Raw genomic sequence first — 21,144 nt, 5'->3', positions numbered from 1 at the left:
AAATCCCTCTTTGCTCTTTCCTCATTTTGGGTTTGTCCTTTGAGTCAAGTCAAATATTTATCGAGTATTTCTGAGTACAAAAGTAGTGTATGAGAGACTTGCAAGGGACACAGAAGTAGAGCCCCTTTCCTTAAGGAGTGTGCGGTCTCATTGAACAGCAGGGACAGCATGGGTGCATGTGAAGGGAGACGTGTGGTAAGTTCAAGTGCAGATCGCATTGGGTGCTGCCTGGAGGATTTCAGGAGAGAGGGGACTCTGGGCTAGAAGAATAAAGGCAGGCACACCAGGCTGAAGAACTTGGACTCTTTGGTTGGAAGAGGTGGGGGGTGATTGTGATGGACTGGGGGATGAGCACTGAGTGGACTAGAGGGTCTGATCCCAAGATCTGGGAAGGCCTGGAGTTACTCGGAGATTCTCCCCATCCCGAACATTTGGTGGATAGTCAGGATGGGTCAGGAGGGAGTGAGATGCCAGGCAGGTTCTTTGCACAGTTTCTGCAGCTCAAATGAAATTTTAAGTGTGTTGTTGACAGTAATTTTCAAACAGTTGGGCTGGAATGGGCAGACCACACACCTTGTTTTCCCTGTTGGACCTGCTGTGTAGGGTTTGGATCAGAGTAGTGGGAAGATCATGTGTTATTACTTCTTCATTTCTTTGGTCCTTTGTCCCATATACTTAGCCACTCCTTGACCATACATTGAATAGTCAAAGTGCTTAGTACATGCTTTTTATTTTTAATTGGGAAGAGCTAGTGTCTGTAATAAAGTCTAATTTTAGGTAGTAGTTTCCACTTCCTCAAGCACCAGTCTTTTCATTAGATTTTCTCATGCCCTTCTCCTTTCCTTTCTGAGGGTGCTCTGTGGTAAAAGTGCTAATTATCAATATTTGACCACAAGGTAGCAATTGTGAGGAGCCTGTATCATCCACAAATGGAATCGTAGACACTTAAAGAATTGACAATAGACTCTTAACGTTAAAAACAAAAACCCGTTTAGATCTTTGCAACCAGCCCCAGGATGCTCTTTCACTAATGTTGTTTTGCTTTCCCTGTCACAGTACCAGGGGGAGGATTGGGTGTGGATTAGGATTGTCCCAGGTCAGGACCAATGTGGTATCTGTTCTGCGCTTAGGTTCCTAAGAGAAAAATTCAGTGATTACAGAAGTGGGGATGGTCTGAAAATACTTCAGAGGGAGCCTGGCTCATACAGGGGCTAATTGCCTTTACTTGTTCCAAAATTGAGGTGAACCATTTCTTGGGGAGGGGGAATGGGTAGGCATTCTAGAGAAGGGTTGGCAGCTTTTATTTTGCATTTTCCAAGTGTCCATATTGTTTGTGTGTTTTCTACTAAGAGCTTTTTCTAACAATAATATACAAATTAAATAACAATACCTAATAATAAAAATAATGTAAAAATTGAGTTTTGGTACTACAAAGTGAATTAAATACGTTGGAGAATAGAATGGCATTAGAAGTCCCAGTTTGTTATTGCAGTTCCACAAATATTTGTTAACTTTATGACTGACTTTTCTCTGTTCTGGAGTCCAAGCAGAATGACACCCTTAACTCCAGGTTGCAGGTACTCAGTTCGCGTCTCACCTCAGATGGCAAACCGGATTGTGGATTCTGCCAGGAGCATCCTCAACAAGTTTATACCTGATATCTATATTTACACAGACCACATGAAAGGAGTCAACTCTGGAAAGTAAGTGTCTGTGCCTTTTCAGAGCCTAATTCTGCAGCCACTCTCACCATTTTTGTGTTCCTGTTCTGATTGAAGCTAACTGAGGTTGGTGGCCAGAAGAGGATTGATTCAGGATTTTTTTCCTTCCAACTTAGTGCCATTGTCACTACCAGGTTTCACTGACTTTTGAGTACCTATCACATGGAAAACATCAGTGTGCCCAGTGCTGGATGATGAGGGGTTGAAATGCCAGCCTAGGGGAATTAAAACCCAGCTATTAATAAACAGCACTTCAGACTTTAAATCCCATCTGCCCTCTGTTCCCACAAAAAATTAAAGTAAACAAGTTCTTCCACCCTGAGTAAATTATAGTTTAAGGAAAAAAAAACCCTTTGTTGGTCTGAGTGCCAGTTGACTTCTTTCTCCATCAAGGGGAACAATATCCCTAGAGCCAAAGAAAGTTGTTATTACAAATTTGAATTTGGTTTAGTTAGAGCGTTTGCGGAAAACCTCACTTTAGAAAATAGCAAGTTAATGACAATCTATATAATAAAAATTCCTGTTTTAGACTTGGTTGTATATTTAGAAACTGTTAAGTTAGGGAAGTAGTTAAAACCTAGTTTTTTAATTATGGAAATGTTGTGTACAGAAAAATCAAAAGGTTAATACAGCGAACACCTGTTTTTTCTTATACTCCTTATATTCTTATATTCCTACTACTTGTGGTTAACAATGAATATTTTGCCAAATTTGCTTTACTTGTATGTGGATCTCTTCATTTTTTTTTGTTTTTGTTTTTGTTGAACCATTTTCATGGGCATGCCAGGATCATTACACTTTGAATCTGAAGTTTTCAAGTTGTATCTTCCAAAAGTAAGAACATCAGAGACTGACTCTTATGGGTTAAGAAATCAATTTTTTCCTGAATTGTACCACAGCTCATCCTTTTCCATACCTCTTCCATCTGAGCTTTCTTTTAACTTCAGCAAAAGAAGGAAGGAGAGGGTAAAGGAGCAGGCGAGTGTACTGTGGGTTCTCTCTTTAGGCCCAAGGAAAAGATGAAGGTAATTTCAGAAATGCAGTGGTAGCTCATAGTCCAGAGCAACAGAGGTGGTGGTGTCAGAGGTTAGAGTTGGGAAAGGATTTGTGTGCAGAGCTGGCTCTTTCTCTGGGGATTGGAAAGGTCATTGATGGTCCCAAACCTTTGGCATATTGCTCAAACCATCGATGTTTTCCTCATTCTTAATGTGGGAGTGATAATGCATGTATCCTTAGGTTACTGTAAAGATGGAAAGACCACATATGTAAGCCACTCATGCATATATGAATGGTACATAGTAGCTGCTACAGAAATGGTAGCTGTCAATGCTGTTGTTTCTCTTCCCTACTTGGCCACAGGACTGGAGTTATGTGTCAGCTGTTCTCAGGGGGGAGGGGATGAGGAAGGGTATGGGACGGACAGGTAGCAGCAGGCAGCTGTGTGAAGGGCCTGATATCAATAGTGCCTTGTCCTCTGGCCTCACTCTTCAAAGAAGCAAAACAGAACTGAAGGCCCTGGTATCCCCAGCTAGAGTGTGGCTTTTCATGATGCCATTAACTCAGCTGGCCCTAGTGCTGTTCCAGGCCCATACCTGCTAATAATGAGTGGGAAGCTCACACGTGAATGGAAATGTGGGCATAATGTAGCCTCATGGGTTATCTATCAGCTCTAAGCTCCACTTTAAAAATTACATGTAAAACCAATGCATGATAAGCTTATGTTTGTTTTCTAAATCTCATGTTACAGATGACAAATGGTGACCTTCCTTTTTCACTATGAAATTATAAAGTCATATGCAGGTATTTCTAATTCAGTGAAGCATCCACAGAAGTTAGGCTTTTATTGAAGTCTAGGAGAGAAAGTTATGTGTGGCTGTGGCCTGAAACCTTGGGGTAGCAGCAGTTCTTGTGGCCTATATTGGCTCTATTTGTCCAGCGTGGTCCCTTTTGGATTCTCACGGTTATGACTTTTTTAAAAAAATCTAGTCCTTTACTAATTAGAAAGTTTTTGAGTCTGTCATTTGCAAACTGTACTAGTGCACATCTGCAGTGAGGTCACTTAGTGACAAGATGTCTTGTTAGCATAACTTAAAATAGGCCTGATAATACACATATGCCAAATGGGATGGGGATGAGATTGGAGTAATGTACATAGAGTTAATATGTTATCATGTTGTTTCCTATAAAACAAATGCAATATCAGATGGAACAACCTTGATTATATAAAGTTCACTGAAATTATAAGAACACACATCTCAAAAATTTCACATGGATGGAAGTTCTTAGGAGAGCAGGTAAGTGAGTTAGAGTAGTGATGGAGGCTTATCTTCTGATTTTCCCTCCCTCTACCTTCTCTTCATTTTTGCACACCACTGCCTCTGAGGCTGGGCTGAATGCCCCCTCCCTCCTCCGGTCAAGTGACTCATAGGCAACTTGCGATTGTGCTTTAAATGTCCCGAGATGTTGTGGGGTAGTATGGGGTTAGATTGTTAAGTGTGACTCAGTGTGCCCTGAAACCCATATTCTCACTGCACTCCCTTCCCTTGGCAGGTGTTATTAACCTTTGGCTGCATAGAAAATCAATTTTTTTTTTTTTAAGAAATAAGGACTGTAATTCCTGCTGTGACACAGTAGGTTAATGATCTGGCTTGTCACTGTGGTATTGCCTGTTTGATCCCTGGCCTGGTGGAGTGGGTTAAGGATCTGGCATTGCCATACCTGAGGCATACGTTGCAGCTGCAGCTCGAATTCGATCCCTGGCCTGGAAACTTCCTTCCATATGCCACACATGTGGTTGAAAAGGGGAGAAAAAGGAATTAAGGACTGACCAATACAGTTCCTCCGTATCATGAGCTCCATTTCCTCAACTGTAAGATGGGAATGGTAATATTTACCATTTATTTATTTAGTGTCTGGTCCCTAGCTCAGAACCTGGCAGAAAGTAGGGGCTAACTATCTGGAAGCCCTTGTTAGTGTGGTTCTGTGTGGTGACTGTTACAAGCTCTCACTGCAGGATCTTCTACAGTGTAGGGTGTTGGGGAAGGTAGGGGCAGGGAGGGCTAATGGAAAAAGCCATGCACATTTCCACCTCCCTTGGTTCTGCCATGTGTGCCCTCACTGAACCGTGTATATTTGTAGTATAAGCTAGTAGAAACTGTAACAAGACCTGATGTACCTGGACAGAATGCTGTCAAAAATACGTTTGTCTTCTCTTTCTTTTCACTGGTGAATGTGAACCCTACTTCTTTAACCTACTGATGCCTTTAAATCCTCAGGTCTCCGGGCTTTGGGCTGTCCCTGGTTGCTGAGACCACCAACGGCACCTTCCTCAGTGCTGAACTGGCCTCCAACCCCCAGGGCCAGGGAGCAGCGGTGCTTCCTGAGGATCTGGGCAGGAACTGTGCCAGGCTGCTGCTCGAAGAAATCTATAGGGTACGTCTTCACCCTCTGCTGGTCTGGGAGAGGAGCCATCGGGAAGCAGTTTTTTGCCTCTCATTTTATTCGGTAGCAGCTTTCTCTTCTAAGGGCCTCAGTCAAGAAGTTAACCTCTTCCTATCCATTCATGGATTAGCTAAACTAGTCAGTGAGCAGAGACCCAGCCCCTCTGGTTTGGGACATATGGCAGGTAAGTTTTAAAGCTTGGAAAGGCAGAGAACTGAAACAGTCATACGGAACAGAGAAGGTAAAAAATGAAGCAGGTTAGGTGGAGACTGGCCAACTGAAGAGCACACACTACCCTGATCGAAGCATGAATGGTCTCTCAGCCCCCCAGTTGTTGTTGTCATGGGGGAGTAGGGGCACATTCTTTTTAAGATTTTTCAAGAAAAGCTAGAAATCTGGATTTGTATGTGACAGTTAACTCAGGTGGAAAACAGTGCCAACAGGCTAGATTTTGAAAAGTACTCTGGAGCATAGAAGAATGTCTAGGCAGGGCTGGCCTATGTCAGAGCATAGTGGGGGCTTGGAAAGAATGAGAACATAGGACAAAGAAGTGACACAATGGTGAAAACAGGACTGCACTGATTGTCATTTTGCTTCTGCAGCCCTGCTGGTGGCATGCAGCTCAAACCAGCCTGGCCAAGCCTGTCCTGTCAGCTACCATAGTCATGTCTCTGTTGATGTATACAAACGGCATCACATTTGTACAGTTTTACTCAGTTTCCCGGAGATAGTTGAGGTGACCCAAAATAAGCAAGGTGGAAATTAAGAGAGGAGAGATAATGACAGGAGAAATAAGATGAGCTGCCTGAAAATTTGTTAAGATCCCATGTACATAGAAGTGAATCACAAGATTTTTGTTAGTCTGCACTGTTTTTTTTTTTGCCTTGGTTCCACCTCCAGAAAGTGAAACTTTTCCTTGACATGCAGAATCTGGGACAGGCACCAGGGATGGTCATTCCTCAGCTGTGTATGCATGCTGTGGCCACATTCTTGAGCTGAGTACTAGCAACAACTGTGCAGTAGTCCCTCCATATCCATGGAGGATTGGTTCCAGGGCCACTCCTCTCCCAGTGGGTACCAAAACCCATGGATGCTCAGGTCCTTTGCATAAAATGACGTAGTGCTGTCTGTGTGTCATTACAAGCTTGCCAGGTTCCATATCCGCAGATTCAGTCAGCCGAAATTGAAAATCAGTCTGTGGTTTTTTGAACCTGTGTCTGCAGAGGGCCGATTGTGCTTGGGGTCATTTGCTTTTGGATGGTGTTTAGTGTTTATAAATTGCTTTTTTCTCCAGCTAAAGAGCTGAAGAGCCTTTCATATCTGTACTTAGGTCTGTATTTATTCTCAGTTATTAGACATCTCTGTGGTTCTTTCCTGAAGTTTTCAAGGAACTTTTTGCCTTGTTTAATAAAAATCACATGAGCCCAGTGAAATAAAGTCAGTAAAAGTGGTACAGTGATGATATCATTCCTTAATTCTTCCTTTTGTGACTATAATTTATTAATCAGTGTGGCTGACTAATGCCTGGATCTTGGGTATTGATCCCTGCACAGGTCTCTCTAAGGAAAACAGCTTATAGCCCCAGTCTCCTTCTCTGATACATGTCAGCATTCTTTTTAGTATCTCATTGGTTGCAAGGTGGAACAAACAGGAATGAACTGTTTCAAAGTTTGTTAAAACTGCCGGCTTATTTAGTGTCCATGTAATGAAATGGAAGACGGAGAACCTATAGTTGTGTCATCAGTAGAGACTACGTTCTCTCTATTCACTATTCAGCTGTGAATTAGTAGAGGAAGGAAATATCCTATCACATGAAACCCCCCAAAGCCGGAAGTATCTCCTCACAATTCTTGTGTAGTCAAGATCTGCCCTCAGCATTTTTGATGCTAAACCAGTCTAGTGTTTGATGCTAAGTTTAGTGATTTTTGAAAGATGGGTAGTAACTAAAATTTGGGAGTAAATGACTAAGAGGTTGCCCTGGCAGTTGCTTAGTTCAGGATCTTCATCATTTAGATATTTGTGAAGAAAGACTGCAGGAATTACATGGGTCCCTCAGCCCTTTTTGACTCGTGTAGCTTTCCTTACCTTGGTCCTCTGGTGACTGGTAGGCCCTCTTTCTGATCATGGGGACACTGGACCTGGGGAAATTGGATGTGTCCCATTACTGAATAGCCCAATGGGAGCCCCCAGGCATGTCAGTCTTATATCCCTGTAAATAGCAGATTATAAGCCTCGGGGTGAAAGCACAGTCCACCAGTCCCCAAGAGAGAAAACATGAAGTCTGGATTAGGTTATTTTATTTTTTCTTCACTCTAGTTAAGTTTTCCTTTAAACCATTTCATTGTGGCTGGACCAAGTTTTTTTTTGTTGTTTGTTTTAAATCATTTAAGAAGACTTCCTTTGTGTGTGTTATGGTCTTTAATTGCTAAAAGGATGAGAATGTCTCATGTTCTTATGAATAATTCTTTATAAGTCTATGATGCAACATGGTTTAAATTAGTAAGAAAAAAATCCATCCCCTTTTGAAGGTACTGTTTATTTTTACCAAAGTTTTAATCCTCTGATCTAATTCTTCTTTTTCCATTTATGTCCAGTAACCAAGCCTCCTGATTCTGTTCCAGGCTTTCTGGAAACTGCCCTTTCCTATCCATCTCTTTGCCTCTGTCTGCTAACCCCTCCCTCCCTCCCACCTCTTACCTCCGCTGGTTGTACACACTGGCTCTGCCTACTTTCAGAAGGGAAATCCTTTCCAAATCCTCTCCAACATCCTCTTCAGTCTAAATCTCACCGTAATATGCCAATCTGATCATATTATCCTGTGCTTGGAGACCTTCACCATTCTTACTTCTCCAAGATAATGTCAGAACCCTTGACACAGTTAGAAAAGCCCTATTTCAGTCTGCCTCCCCTGCCTTCTCCCTGCAGTTTCCTCTACTTCTTCTCCACAGAGAGCTTGCAGCCACTTGCAGGCGGGCCTCTTGGCTGTTCCTCACTGGCCCTGGGTCATATTTCTCCCATCCTCTTGCTCTTCTTCCCTCTCCAAACCCTGCTTATCATTCTAGAGACTGCTCAGATCCCCACCTCCTCAAAGCCTCCCTCTGGTGCCAGGTGAGTGACAACCTCTCCCCCACCACTCTGGCAGTGTCAGTTCCCATAGCCCTCACAGCCCCCACATGCTGCATAGCTTCACCTTCACCTTGAATTATTACTGCTCATATCTTATCTTATCTCATCTTTGTGGTGAAATTGGAGCTCCGTGGCACAAAGATTGCATCCTCTGCTGTTGGGGTGGCCCTGTCACTCCCTCTTTAGTATCCTGTACACAGACCCTAATATATTTATTGCACTAAAATATTGGTCCTGTACATAATAAAGGTGAATTGAGAATAGTAGAATAGCAGCATGGTGATGGAAAGCAGAGACTGAAGAGAACAATTTTATTTCAGACAGTCATATGAAAGGAGAGAGTTATGTAAAACAGAAGAAGTTTTGTTGGTCCTTATATTCTCCACGCATCAGGTTTTCCTTTTAGATGGAAATATATGTGCTATAACTCTTCTTGTCCTAAAATTTGCTAAATGAGATAATAAACATTGTCCTTTATTAACTCAGATAAGTTAGGAAGAACAATAGATTTTCACAAAGTCTGGCAGTAGAATCCACCTCCTATTTTTCTTACTCCATTGTCGTTAAGTGAAGTCTGACAGCATAGAATGTATGTATCTATGAATTGACTTATTCTGTACCTTTCATGTGTTAAAAAAGGAGAAGGGGAAGGGTATATTCAAATAAACAGCAGTGGGCCACCACCTATCCTGTTCAAAGGCTGGGAGAGTCTAGCCTTGGACAGCGATGTGCATGGTTGGAAGCTGGATTTCTTGTGAAATGTACAAAATATGTAGACATTCAAGGTTATCCTGCTTTCACTATGTACAATGTAAGTCTGAATTATTTTTATTTTACTTTCTTTTTACTTTCTAGGGCTGCATCCATGGCATATGGAGGTTCCCAGGCTAGGGGTTGAATTGGAGCTGTAGCTGCTGGCCTACACCACAGCCACAGCAATACCAGATCTGAGCTGTGTCTGTGACCTACACCACAGCTCATGGCAACACCAGGTCCTTAACCCACTAATTGAGGCCAGGGATCCAACCTGTGTTCTCATGGTTGCTAGTCAGAATCGTTTCCATTGAGCTGTGATGGGAACTCTTGAATTGTTTTAAATGAAGTTATTCCAGAAAGAATGATCTGAAGTAAAGACATTTCTTTAAGGCACACATGGAAACAGCAGTAATGCGTGCATCCAATAGAAGCAGAATGGTTGAAGTGATTGAGAAGTTCAAGAATGAAAGAAGAAAGGCAGCCAAAGCAGTTGTACTTTAGGAGAAAGCTTTTGAAAAGAATTCATTCTGCTTTTTGATTTGGAAGAAAAGGAAGAATGGGGAAAAGTATAAATAATAAGAATAGAGGGATCCGATTAGAACAGTTCTCCAGTTCTCTTAAGGCCCATGGGAAGGGCTAAAGAGGGGAATCTAATGTGACGTGGCAGGCAGTTTCTGAATGGAGCTGGATAGGCATTGGAGGTAAGACCCTTGAGAGGGAAAGGTCCTTTAATGTCAGATTAGCTGTGGTGGTCTATGACAGATTAAAGAAATAGAAAAGGCATTCACATAACCCTTGATAATTAACTGTACATTTCCTATAAATGATTATGCTTTTTTGCTTATATGTCCTGCTACTGCTTTAACTACAAAGGGAAAGTTTCATTTTTCACTAGATATATCTAGTAAACTTAAATGTCTATTCATTTTGGTAGTCCCAGCTATTAAGTTGTTTTAACTGTTGGTTTAACCCCCTAAAATTAGTTGATATGAAGATTACTCTTTAAAAGACACTTACTCTGTTTTATTATGGCTTGAACCTTGTAGTCTGCCCTTCTGTGGTTCTGATACTCTGGGCATCTGTGTCTGGTTTTTTTTTTTCCTTCGGTTTTGTTGGTTTTCCATTAATGATTAATCTTCAGAGTTTTTGTGTTTACAGGGTGGATGTGTGGACTCGACCAACCAAAGTCTGGCTCTATTGCTTATGACCCTTGGACAGCAGGATGTTTCCAAAGTCCTGCTTGGACCACTCTCTCCCTACACGTGAGTTGTTTTCTTCCATCCTCCTTATGCTGCCCCTTTTAGTCCTCCAGATGCACATGACAGAGGTGGTGTACTGAACTCTGTCCCGTGAACACTGATCCTTAAATGAGCTGGAGGTTGTCGCTTTCATCTGATGTTTAACAAGAACATTTGCCTTTCTTTCCCGCAGTTTCTTTCTTCCCCTTGTCATTCTCCTGTCATTAAAACTGTGTCATTATATATTGGACACGTCTGTCTGTGCTTTAAATCTTGTTTCCATTTTGGAGGTAAACTCCTGCTTCTAAAATAGCTTGGGTTTTATTGTTAGTTTTTTCAGTCCCCCTTTTCCATAGCCATAAGCAAAAAGGACTGCCTTTTTGGCCAAGAGGCGAAGTTCATGGTAACAGCACTGGACAAGGAGGAAATGCAGAGGTGAGGCCATGAGGTGTTATCAGAAGTTGACTGCTGGGGTTTTGAAGCAGGCAGTTTCCAAAAAGAGCAGATCCTCAGAAGACATGAATTCTAAACAGCACAGTGAAAGAAGCATTCCAGTTGCTAGTAGGTGAGGTTGGTCTGAATAACGTGTTGGAGCACTGACACCTCTGTCCATGTGCTGTGTATTTGAAGATCATTCTAAGGCCATCTGTGGGGGAGGAGGGCTTACTGGGGGGGATGGGCCTTGGATGGGGAGGAAGTATTCAGGTAGATACAAGACTGAACTGTCCTTTTTCGGTTATCATGGTACCGATGCTGTATATCTGAAAGGTACAGTACTGTGATAACTGAAGAATGGTGGTGCCATCACATTGAGAAAAAGGGCAGGCACTTCAGAGAGGGCCGTGTGGGTGTTGGGGGCCTCATACCAGGAGCTTGAAAGGGGCTCTTTTTGGAGGCTTGCTTTTTTTTTTTTTTTTTTTTTTTTTCTTCCTCTTTAAGTTGGTGGGAGGTTTTTTGGAACAGGAAATGGAAGAGAATACATTCTTTTAGCAGTGGGAAAGGCTGATAAGCAGGAAACTGGTGAGGACCCCATTATCTCCTGATAACTTCTGTAAAGTATGTCACAGGACAGGAAACCTGAAATGGAAGAATCCTCAGTGGTGTGCTGACATCAGGAATCAACTGCTGACGTAGACTGTGTAGTTAAGGCACTTGGAGAGGAGGTGAGGGCTGGGAGCGCAGCACCCTAAGTGCAGAGGTTGGCTTCCCAGCGAGAGTTTGCTGGAAGCTGCTGATCGCTGTGTGATGGCCACAGCCCTCTTCAGCTTCCTAGCTGGTGTCAATACTGCTGCTTTCCCAACCTCTGCTTCAGGGCAGCAGCAGGCCTGACGGCTCACACAGCCTGTGTGTGGTCGTGGGGCAAGTGTTTGGCAGAACATTATGTGAAAAATGGAATGTAAAATTTTATTTTATTTTTCTTGACAGTTTTTTTTTTTTGCTTTTGCTTTTAGAGCTTTTTTTTTTTTTTTTTTTTTTTTTTTTTTTTTTTTCCAGTTTGGCTACAGGACCTTGTATAATCTTTTAAAGTCAGCAACCTCTGTGGAGACCATCCAAGATGCGACATTTTTAAAAGTTCCTGTGTCCTCCTTGACACACCCCCTCCCCAAGCATTAATTGCAATGTCTTGTCCTCCAGAAATCTTGCTTACACATCTTCTGGGAAAACAAAGTGGTGTGCTCTGAGTGGGGCTTTACAGGAGTGGGACAAAATGCAGAATTATGTGTTTTAAGCCCTGGGACTGGGGCTTGCAGGACAGTCTTCCTCTGGATTACCTGCCTCTCCCCCTCCCCCCACTCTGGCGGGGGTAGGGGGTTGGGGATGGGGGTGCTTCCTGCAAGAGAAGTGGCCAGGGCCTGGGAAAGGGCCTTCTCCCTTCTTTCAGTAAGCTTATATAAGGAGGGGAGGAGAGTCTCTTTTTGAAAGCTGTATCTGTTTGGGACCCTTCTTGCCCTTAGTCATTGTGGAAAGCTCCAGAAGCCCAAAGTGATGAAGGGAGAAAGTGGGAAGAAATATGCAGGATCAGCAAGGTTATCGTGTATTTGCATACAGTTAAGGGTGAAAAGAGGACAGAAACCGTAACCAGGATGATTGTGGTAGGGAAACAGCTTATCCCAGTTGGATTCAAGAGCTTTGGAGACCAAACTATCACACTTATTTTTATGTGCAGTTAAAAGTCCAAAGAATCTGTTTTCTGTAACTTCAGATTCCTGAAGAAAACCAGAGGCAGGACCTTCCTTGGTTTAAAGAAATGTATTTCTTCTGGCAGTTTGCACGTTTTGATTTGTATAAATAGCTTTTTAAATGCCGATTTACAGAGCACTGGGATTAAGGAGGATAGTTTTTTCTTGAAGTGTTGCTTTCAAACCCTTTCTGGAAAATAAGGGTCTTTCTGTTCTTCCCCTTTCCTCGTCTCTCTGTCTTGCCGCATGAGGTGGCTGGTAATGGTTTTCTGTGTTACTTGAGAAAGTGAGTCTATATGTGTGAGATTCTTTAAGAAAGCCAGACAGATTTTTTTTCCCCCAGAAGAATATAATAGTATTGGACAACCTGCTGGTGTGTGTAGAATCTATTTCTGGTAAATTTGTTTAGTTCTAGGTGGTTTAGTGTTGGTGATGGTGGTTCTACTTTCCCCTCAAAAAACGTAATTTTACGGTTTAGGGACTATTTATACTTCATTTAAAAGTACAATTACATATCAATGATCATCTCAATTAGCACTTTCAGAAATTGTTTATGATCAGAAACTGCAGTTACCAGAGCTTTTTGGGCTCTGCCAGTACACAGTCATTAGAGTCCTGCCTATCTGAATTTCATTTCTGGCTCTACTCTGCAGCACTGGGAGACTGTGGACAAGGTGCTTGTCACCTCCGAGCCTCTGTCTCATCTGTAGAGAAGGTGACTGGTCCTGGAGTCATGGGCTTATGGAGGTGGAATGAGGCTTAACTGAGGTCAGGTACTCCCAGTGGGGCTGTGCCCCCACTGGAGCCCAGTCAGTGCTGGACGTACAGGGAAGTCCAGTCTGCTGTTCAAGTTGTTTTGAACACCAGGAGACCTGGTTAACTTGCTTTGGGTCATCTCAGGCTTGAAGTCAGCTATAAATTGTCTGTTCAGCTATCTCTAAATCTGTATCCACTAATTTTTAAATTTATAACTTCCTGAAGTCACATTATTAAACAGATGACATTTAATTTACTGTTCCCGAGAATCCTGTAAATAGATGTTTATTTAACAGTACTTATAGTGTTCACTATTAGCCAGATTTTTTTTTTTTTTTTTTTTTTTTTTTTTGGTTTTTAGGGCCGTACTTGCAGCATATGGAAGTTCCCAGGCTAGGGGTTGAATCAGAGCTGCAGCTTCCAGCCTCCGCCACAGCCACAGCCACAGCAAGGCAGTATTCAAGTCGAATCTGCAACCTACACCACAGCTCACAGCAGCGCCAGATCACTGACCCACTGAAAAAGGCCAGGTATTGAACCTTCATCCTCATGGATACTAATCAGATTCATTTCCGCTGCTCCATGATGGGAACTCCCTGGCCAGTTAAGTGCTTTAGAAATACTTACTCAGTTTTCATGATTATCCCACAAGGGTGATAAAGGCAGGTACTGTTATACACTCCAGCTTACAGGTGAAGGGATGGAGACACAGAGAGATTGAGTCTCACTCCCAGGGTCACAACAGTCAGCAGGTGGGATGCACCTTTGACATCTCATCCAGAGTCCACACTTCCTGACCCGCTGTGCTCTGCAGTAAGAGCTGGGATTCCATCCATGTTGTTGGGATGGAACATCTATAAACCTGCTTGCCTGAGCCAGATGCCCTGCTGTATGTTTTCCAAGTCCTCACTTTAAATTGTCATAGAATGAGCTCCTTCTGTCTTTAGTTAGAAGTCTAAAATAAACCATGTCAGTTTGTTTTATTCTAGTTTTAATAAATGACTTCTTTCCACTGTGTGTGAAGTGCTAAGGAGCAAGAATTCAGTGTCCTTGTTAAGCACGGACTGATGGGGTTATTGGCTCACCCACTGTGAAGCACGCGATGTGAACATCAGTGGGAATGGTACACAGGAAAACTGGGGCCTGCTGGCTGGGCGCGCTGATCTTTGGGTTTACTTGCCTGACTGATCTCAGGAGCCAGCACAGCATACTCCACCTTATATCTGGAAAGAAGTTTAAATGCTGCAAAGCCCTGTTGCCTTTATTATGCTGTTTGAGCCGCAGAACATGTTTGGCATAAGGTAAAAGCAAGTGATATCTTTAACTTTTCGGATGAAAAAGAGAGGGCAGTCACCTGCTAATAGTGAGTTCTTGGCTGAAGTTGATGTGGGACTCACATTTCCCGAGAGTGCAGCTAGCCTGGCTGTCTATTTCCTGCTGCCTTTTTAATAGGGTTTAATAACTTCATTCTTGGAGCAGAGATCAGCTGGGCTTTGGGAAAGCTGCTCTTTGGCAGAAAACGTACCTCCAGTATGTTTAAAAGCTGCTGTGTAATGGCTATGGGAGGCCCCTATTGAGCACATTTCTTTTCCCACCTTCAGATCTTCCATTTCCTCAACTTGCAGAGCAGCTCCTTAGACCTGTGAGGTTGGTAACCCCAGTGTCCTCGTGGCTTGGTGGAGCAGGAGGAGGGACCCTCTGACATGGTTTGTGTCTGTAGAGCTGACAGTGCCCACCCGGGATCCCTTTTACTTCCACTCTCTTGCAGGCTTCAGATTGGAGGCCTAGTTGGAGTGGCTGTGTTTTAAGGGACAGGGCCAGGCAACCTGGCAAGTTCCAGGCAGTTGGGATCCAATGGGCTGATGACCGTGAGCCCAGTGGCCTTCACCTATTGACCCACAGTGGTGGTGGGAACAACCTGCTCTTGGAAAATACACAGGAAAAATCACCTCTGTGCTCCAGAATTCTCTGAAACCTGCTTGTCAGATGGACTGGAGGCTTTCATGAAAAGTAGGTTATTGGTGTTTTGTTTTTCTGAAAATAAATCACTTTGTTCTGCCAGGGTAGTGGGGGAGTCAAAAAAGCGCACTGTGGACACTTCTCTAAGTCAGGAGTTCAGTGCTACATACATAATCCCTTTGCCTAAAATGGTTTGTCTGAAAAGCTGCCAGTCACACTGCGGGAAGTTATCTCTTTGGAGGAGTGGAGTTGCCCTCTGTGTCTTGTGGGTGTCTCTTCTGCGTGGCTCTGTGGCGTGCTGTTGTGTCTAGACAGTGTAGATCTGCTGTATGGTATTTGGAAGGAAAGGGAAGGGGGGTGGTGCCTCATGGGGCCAGCATGCAGCTGTGGCTGTGCAGAGCTGTGGGGCAGTGGAGAAGGAGGTGGACTGGCACTGTACATGACTTTGTTCACCTGCATATAGATGTGGGCAAGCTTATTCTATTTGGTTTTCATTTTCTTAAGGAGGGTGTTAGGATTTAATATTGTCTGCAGTTATTCCTCAGCTTCTGAGCGTGTTTGCTTGTTGATGTCCCAGCTACAGGACAGGATGGGGAGGATGGGCTGGAGGTGGGAGGGCATCATGAAACGTACCTTCATCCAGTCCCTTACCCACTCTGCCTCAGACAGGCTGAAGGCTTGGGCTTGGCAGAACATTATGTAAAAAGTGGAACTGACTGCTTTTTCTGACGATTCCAAAGGCTACAAATACCCAAAGCTGCAAATACACAGGTCTGCACACTCAAGCCTGTGTTTCTCCTCTCCTTCTTGCAGAGATCAGAAGCAGGCCCAGCCTCTTAGGAATTCTGCCAGCTGGGGAGGGTGTCTGGTTTTCCCAGCACAGTTGAACGATTCAGAGTGAAGTAGGCTGGGCAGACTCAGGGAACAGAGCGTGTCTCTGGCCTCTGTTAGAACTGAGGTAGCAGCAAGAGGGAACGGGCTGTTTTCTTCCTTAGAATGCAGACGAGTGGGTGAGATGGCTGGCTTTTCCTGCGTGGCTGCCAGCTGGAAGCTTTACCTTCAGATGTGGACTGTTTATCTGTGGGTTTGGTGTGTTTGTTTTCTTTTTTCCCTAGGGCAGAGTTGGGAAGGTTGTGAGGCTGGAACAAAGAGCAAAAACCTGAAAATTTTAGTTGGTTAGTAAAATGGGAAATCCAGAAGGGGATGAATCGACTTCCCTTAATTGCGAAGAATGTTGAAATCATTTCTCAAAAGTAGCCCTAACTCCCAGATTTTCTTGGGCACCCTGTTGTTGAGTGCCATATATAGTGCCTAGCAGGTATAATGGGTTAAGGTCATTGCCCTGGAGGTACGTAAATAATTTACCAAGAGGAAGGAGGGAACAGTTCTGAGACAGCTGTATATGCCTGCTTCATTAGACTCCAAAAGCAGAGCCAAGAATGCTATGGAAATCCAGAGAGGTTATTGGCTAGGGAAGGCTTCGTAGAATAGGTGGCAAATGGGATATTATTTTAAATTTAGATGGAGCTGATGTAGCATGATCCTAGGTGGAAGAGAGAGCAAAGAAATGAGGGGTTTTTCACCGAGCATGTAGCAGTCACCAGGACCCTACTCTCCAGGGTAGTTAGTTTCATCTCTCAGCCCCTACTTCAGGCAGGCAGGGTATATGGACTGAATGGTTCAGGCCTTCTTTTCTCCTTTTTGCCTTTTCCCTCCTTTGACTAGAGTAACTAGGACACAGACAAGAGAGGGTGGAAAATGCATTGCAATGGGCTTTCTACTTAGTTTGGTATAAGCTATGTGAATGTGGAAGGCGTGGATTAGTTCCTTTTTTAAAAAACTTCAGTTATTTCAAACAGCTTTAGATACAATTCTCATGCCACATAGTTCACCTGTTAAACTGTGTAGTTCAGTGGGTTTTTAGTATATTCACAAAGTTGTATAAATACAGTCTTATTTTAGAACATTTTCACTACCCCCAGAAAGAAACGCTTTGCCCATTCACAGTTGTTCCTATTTACTCTCACTTCTCCTAGCCCCACCCCAGGCAACCACTAATCTGTTTTCTGCCCCTGTAATGGGTTTCATGTAGACTCAAATAATATTTTTATTTTTCTTACATATATACCTAAGAGTGGAATTGCTGGATCATACATGCAGTAACTCCTTGTGTAACATTTTGAGAAACTGTCAGACTGTTTTCCACAGTGGTGGTACCCATTTACATTTCTACAAGGAGTGTTTGGAGATTCTAATTTCTTCACATCCTGACCCACACTTTTGTTATGATCTGTTTTTGTTTTTTGCTTTTTAGGGCCGAACCCAGAGCATATGTAAGTTCCCAGGCTAGAAGGCAAATTAGAGCGTAGCTGCTGGCCTACATCACAGCTGCAGCAATGCCAGATGCAAGCCAAGTCTGCGATCTACACCACAGCTCAAGGCAATGCTGAATCGCTGTCCCACGGAGCAAGGCCAGGGATCGAACCCTCATCCTCATGGATACTAGTCATATTCCTTTCCGCTGCGCCATGACAGGAACGCCTATGATCTGGTTTTTTTTTTTTTTTTTTTCAATTGTAGCCTTTCTCTTGGCTTATGAAGTGGTATCTCATAGTGCTTTTTTTTTTGTCTTTTGTCTTTTTGTTGTTGTTGTTGTTGTTGTTGTTGCTATTTCTTAGGCCGCTCCTGCGGCATATGGAGGTTCCCAGGCTAGGGGTCGAATCGGAGCTGTAGCCACTGGCCTACGCCAGAGCCACAGCAACGCAGGATCCGAGCCGCGTCTGCAACCTATACCACAGCTCACGGCAACGCCGGATCGTTAACCCACTGAGCAAGGGCAGGGACCGAACCCGCAACCTCATGGTTCCTAGTCGGATTTGTTAACCACTGCGCCACGACGGGAACTCCTCATAGTGCTTTTGATTTGGGTTTCACTAATGACTAATGATGTTGGGTATCTTTTTATATGCTTATTACTATATATGCATATCTTTTTCTTTTTCGGCTATACCTGAGGCATGTGGAAGTTCCCAGTCCAGGGATCGAATCCGAGATATCAACACCAGATCCTTTAACCCACTGTGCCAGGTCAGGGATTAAACCCAAGCTGCCTCAGAGACAACGCCAGATCCTTAATCCTCTGCACCACTGCAAGAACTCTGCTGCATGCTTGTCTTCTTTAGCAAAATGTCTATTCAGATCCTTTGCTCATTTTAAAATTAGGTTATTTGGTTTTTTGTTAATGAGTTGTAAGACTATATATTCTAGATAACAGAGCCTTATCAGATTTGCAAATATTTTCTCCCATTTTGGGGGCTGTCAATCTACTTTCTTGAGAGTGTCCACAAAAGATTTTAATTGTAATGAAGTCCAATTTATCTGTTTTTCCTTTCTCACTCTGCTTTTTGATGCTGTCTCTGAGAAATCCTTACTTAACACAAGATCATGAAGATTTACCCTTATGGTTTCTTCTGTGAGTTTCATGGCATTAGCTTCTACACACAGGTCTTTGATTCATTTTGAGTTAGTTTTTGTGCATGATGTGAGGAAAGGGTGCAGCTTCGTTCTTTGGCGTGGGAAGTTGATATAGCATTATTTATTGAGCTTATTTCCTAATTGAATTACCTTGGCAGTTTTTGAAAATCAATTAACCGTAGATGTGTAGGCTTATTTCTTAACTCTCAACTCTGTCCCATTGATCCGCCTGCCAGGATCAGCATTTTGAAAGCTCCTCAGGTGATTGCATGTACATTCCAGGTTGAAAACGGTTTGGATGGTTTGACTGGGGAGCAGCACAACACAAGGTTCCTGAACTACCTCGTTATAGATGTGCAGACCATCTGTTCTTAACTAAACAAGGGTTTCCCAAACTTGGCTGGTAAAAATCACCAGGGCTACTCTGGCCCCTATGCGTCAAGGAGACAGCGCACCATGAAGGGATGGAAAGGGGGCATGTGGCCTCTGACTCTGGGCTTCTCCACATGGATGCTTCCTCCCCACCAGGTGCCAGTTGATCAAAACCTTCAGGAATTTGCTTATTTAATGACCTCTCCAGGTGAGTCAGTCTAGCTGGGGAAAACTTGAATCTGCTAGGCCAGACCAGTAGAAGCCTGCATACCCTGTATCAAGGTCCTGCCATAGAACTGCTCTTCCCAGGGTACTCCTGGGGTGAAGTCGTTGCCCTGTCTTAAGGAAGATGACAAGAAAGAGTCACTGTGAGCTCTTCACTGGCCATCTTATTTAGCATTGCCTCCTGCCATACATACGCAAATACTTTATACCCACATTTCTTCTTCATCTGCCTTGTTTATTTAAATTTCCGACTCTGGAGGAAGTATATTTGTTTTTCAAAAGATATTTATATTGTCTGCCTGACTAGATTGAAAGCTTCATGAGAGAAGGAGTTTTTGGTTGACTGCAACATCTCCAGCACCAAGAACGGTCCTAGGCACATAGTCGTTACTCAATAAATATTTGTGAATGAATGAAAGGGCTTTTGAGATTGAGCGATGGAGGGAGAGATTTCTCTTTCAGCATCAGCAGTAGTCACTGTGCTTGATTTTGCCTCAAGATGCTCTCAGGCTTTTAAGCATGTGTGTCTCTCTGCTTGAGCCACTTGAAGATTAATGCCATATTCACGTTCAGTCTAACAAGTGTGTAGGACTAACCTCTAACCTTTTTATTTATTTATTTATTTGATTTGTCCTGTGTGCATCTCCGCAAGCTGTGGAAAATCATCTTGCGAATCTGGCAGGCTGCAAATAAATGCTATTTAATCAGCTTTGGTGAGAAGTTCTTAATTTCAGCTGTTCGTCTTATCTGGGAAATTTAAAGCTTTGGTTCTAGGTCAAAGAAGGAGAATTTTTTAAAAAATCAAATTCCTCTTTCATTTCTCCCTCCCTTTTTTAATTTTAATTTTTATTTTTTAGGATAGAATTTTTGCGGCATTTGAAGAGCTTTTTCCAGATTATGTTTAAAATTGAAACCAAGCCGTGTGGTGAAGAACTCAAGGGAGGGGATAAAGTGCTGATGACCTGTGTTGGCATTGGCTTCTCCAACCTCAGCAAGACCCTCAAGTGACACTGTCTCAAGATGAAAGCCCCAAGACTTCTGGAGAAGACAGAACCTGCCAAGGAACCAAAGGGACCAGATTCATCCAGGACAGGATGGCCTCATACATTAAGGACTTTCTTAATTTTCTATTTAAAAACAATCAGGATATCCGAATAAAAGACATCTCACTCTTGTGGTTTCCAGACATTTCTCGAAGCAGGCATTCCTCAGGAGGGCCAGTCATGATGGGAGCTCCCTTGCCTTACCTGGCTGAAGAGTGTGCCTCAGGACACAGTCATGCTGCTGGAACAGCATTACAACTGCATTTCAGCAGTGCTTCCTCAGCCCACATCCCTGGGCTTCTGCTGTACAGCAGTTTTCCAGACTGTGGAGTTTGTTATTATTGCTTCTACAAGGACTGACCTCTCTGAGCCTTGATTTCTGTGTAGGGAATAAATGAGACAATATGGGTGGAAGCACTTTATGAGGAGTGCATTGTTATGCAAATGTTGGGAATTGGTGTTTTAGAGTCTTTTCTCCCTTGTCTTCTGAATGGACTGCTATCTTGGAGACAGATATGTCTCCCAATTGTGTTCATTTTGTGTGAATTTTGTGGGGATGTGTGCCTTGGGAGAGCAAGGGTCCATTTAAAGATAATGAATATTTTCTATATCTCAGGTGTGCTGTGCAGTTTCTCAGTTTGTTCTCACTAGAGTCCAGTGATGTAGATTTTATTATCTCTGCAAGAAAAATTTTAAAAGGGTATTTTGTTCCTTTGAAATTGATAAGTAAAGATACTAGATCTCCTGATTTAAAGCTCTAAGCGTAGTAGGATCAGAGTCTAGAATTTTACCCTACTCGCTAGCTAACAAGTTAGATTTTGACTGTTTCGTGGATGCTAGCAGAAGACATGAA

At 43.1% G+C, this 21,144-nt stretch overlaps 1 protein-coding gene and 1 non-coding gene across 5 annotated transcripts in view; both read left to right on the top strand.

Annotated features, from left to right (window-relative positions):
* RCL1 (RNA terminal phosphate cyclase like 1) overlaps positions 1-20,906 on the top strand; it is a 61,996-nt gene extending 41,090 nt beyond the window's left edge. For 3 of the 4 annotated variants that reach the window (XM_001926437.4, XM_013993588.2, XM_021064082.1), the window contains 4 exons: positions 1,578-1,703; positions 4,997-5,153; positions 10,203-10,306; positions 20,106-20,906. In XM_001926437.4, the coding sequence (XP_001926472.2) occupies positions 1,578-1,703; positions 4,997-5,153; positions 10,203-10,306; positions 20,106-20,256 (538 nt within the window). In that variant the 3' untranslated portion in view covers positions 20,257-20,906. Of the gene's footprint in view, positions 1-20; positions 196-1,541; positions 1,704-4,996; positions 5,154-10,202; positions 10,307-20,105 lie in introns of those variants that run through there. The other variant, XM_013993589.2, reaches the window with a different exon arrangement.
* Positions 10,998-11,088, top strand: MIR101-1 (microRNA 101-1). Its single transcript, NR_035372.2, has one exon. It is a non-coding gene; the product is annotated as a microRNA 101-1 (primary transcript).

This window comes from Sus scrofa, chromosome 1, assembly GCF_000003025.6.
Source record: "Sus scrofa isolate TJ Tabasco breed Duroc chromosome 1, Sscrofa11.1, whole genome shotgun sequence".
In the NCBI taxonomy this organism is placed as follows: Eukaryota; Metazoa; Chordata; class Mammalia; order Artiodactyla; family Suidae; genus Sus; species Sus scrofa.
The sequence above is the reverse complement of the archived record's forward strand: the minus strand, read 5'-3'. Positions and strand labels throughout refer to the sequence as shown.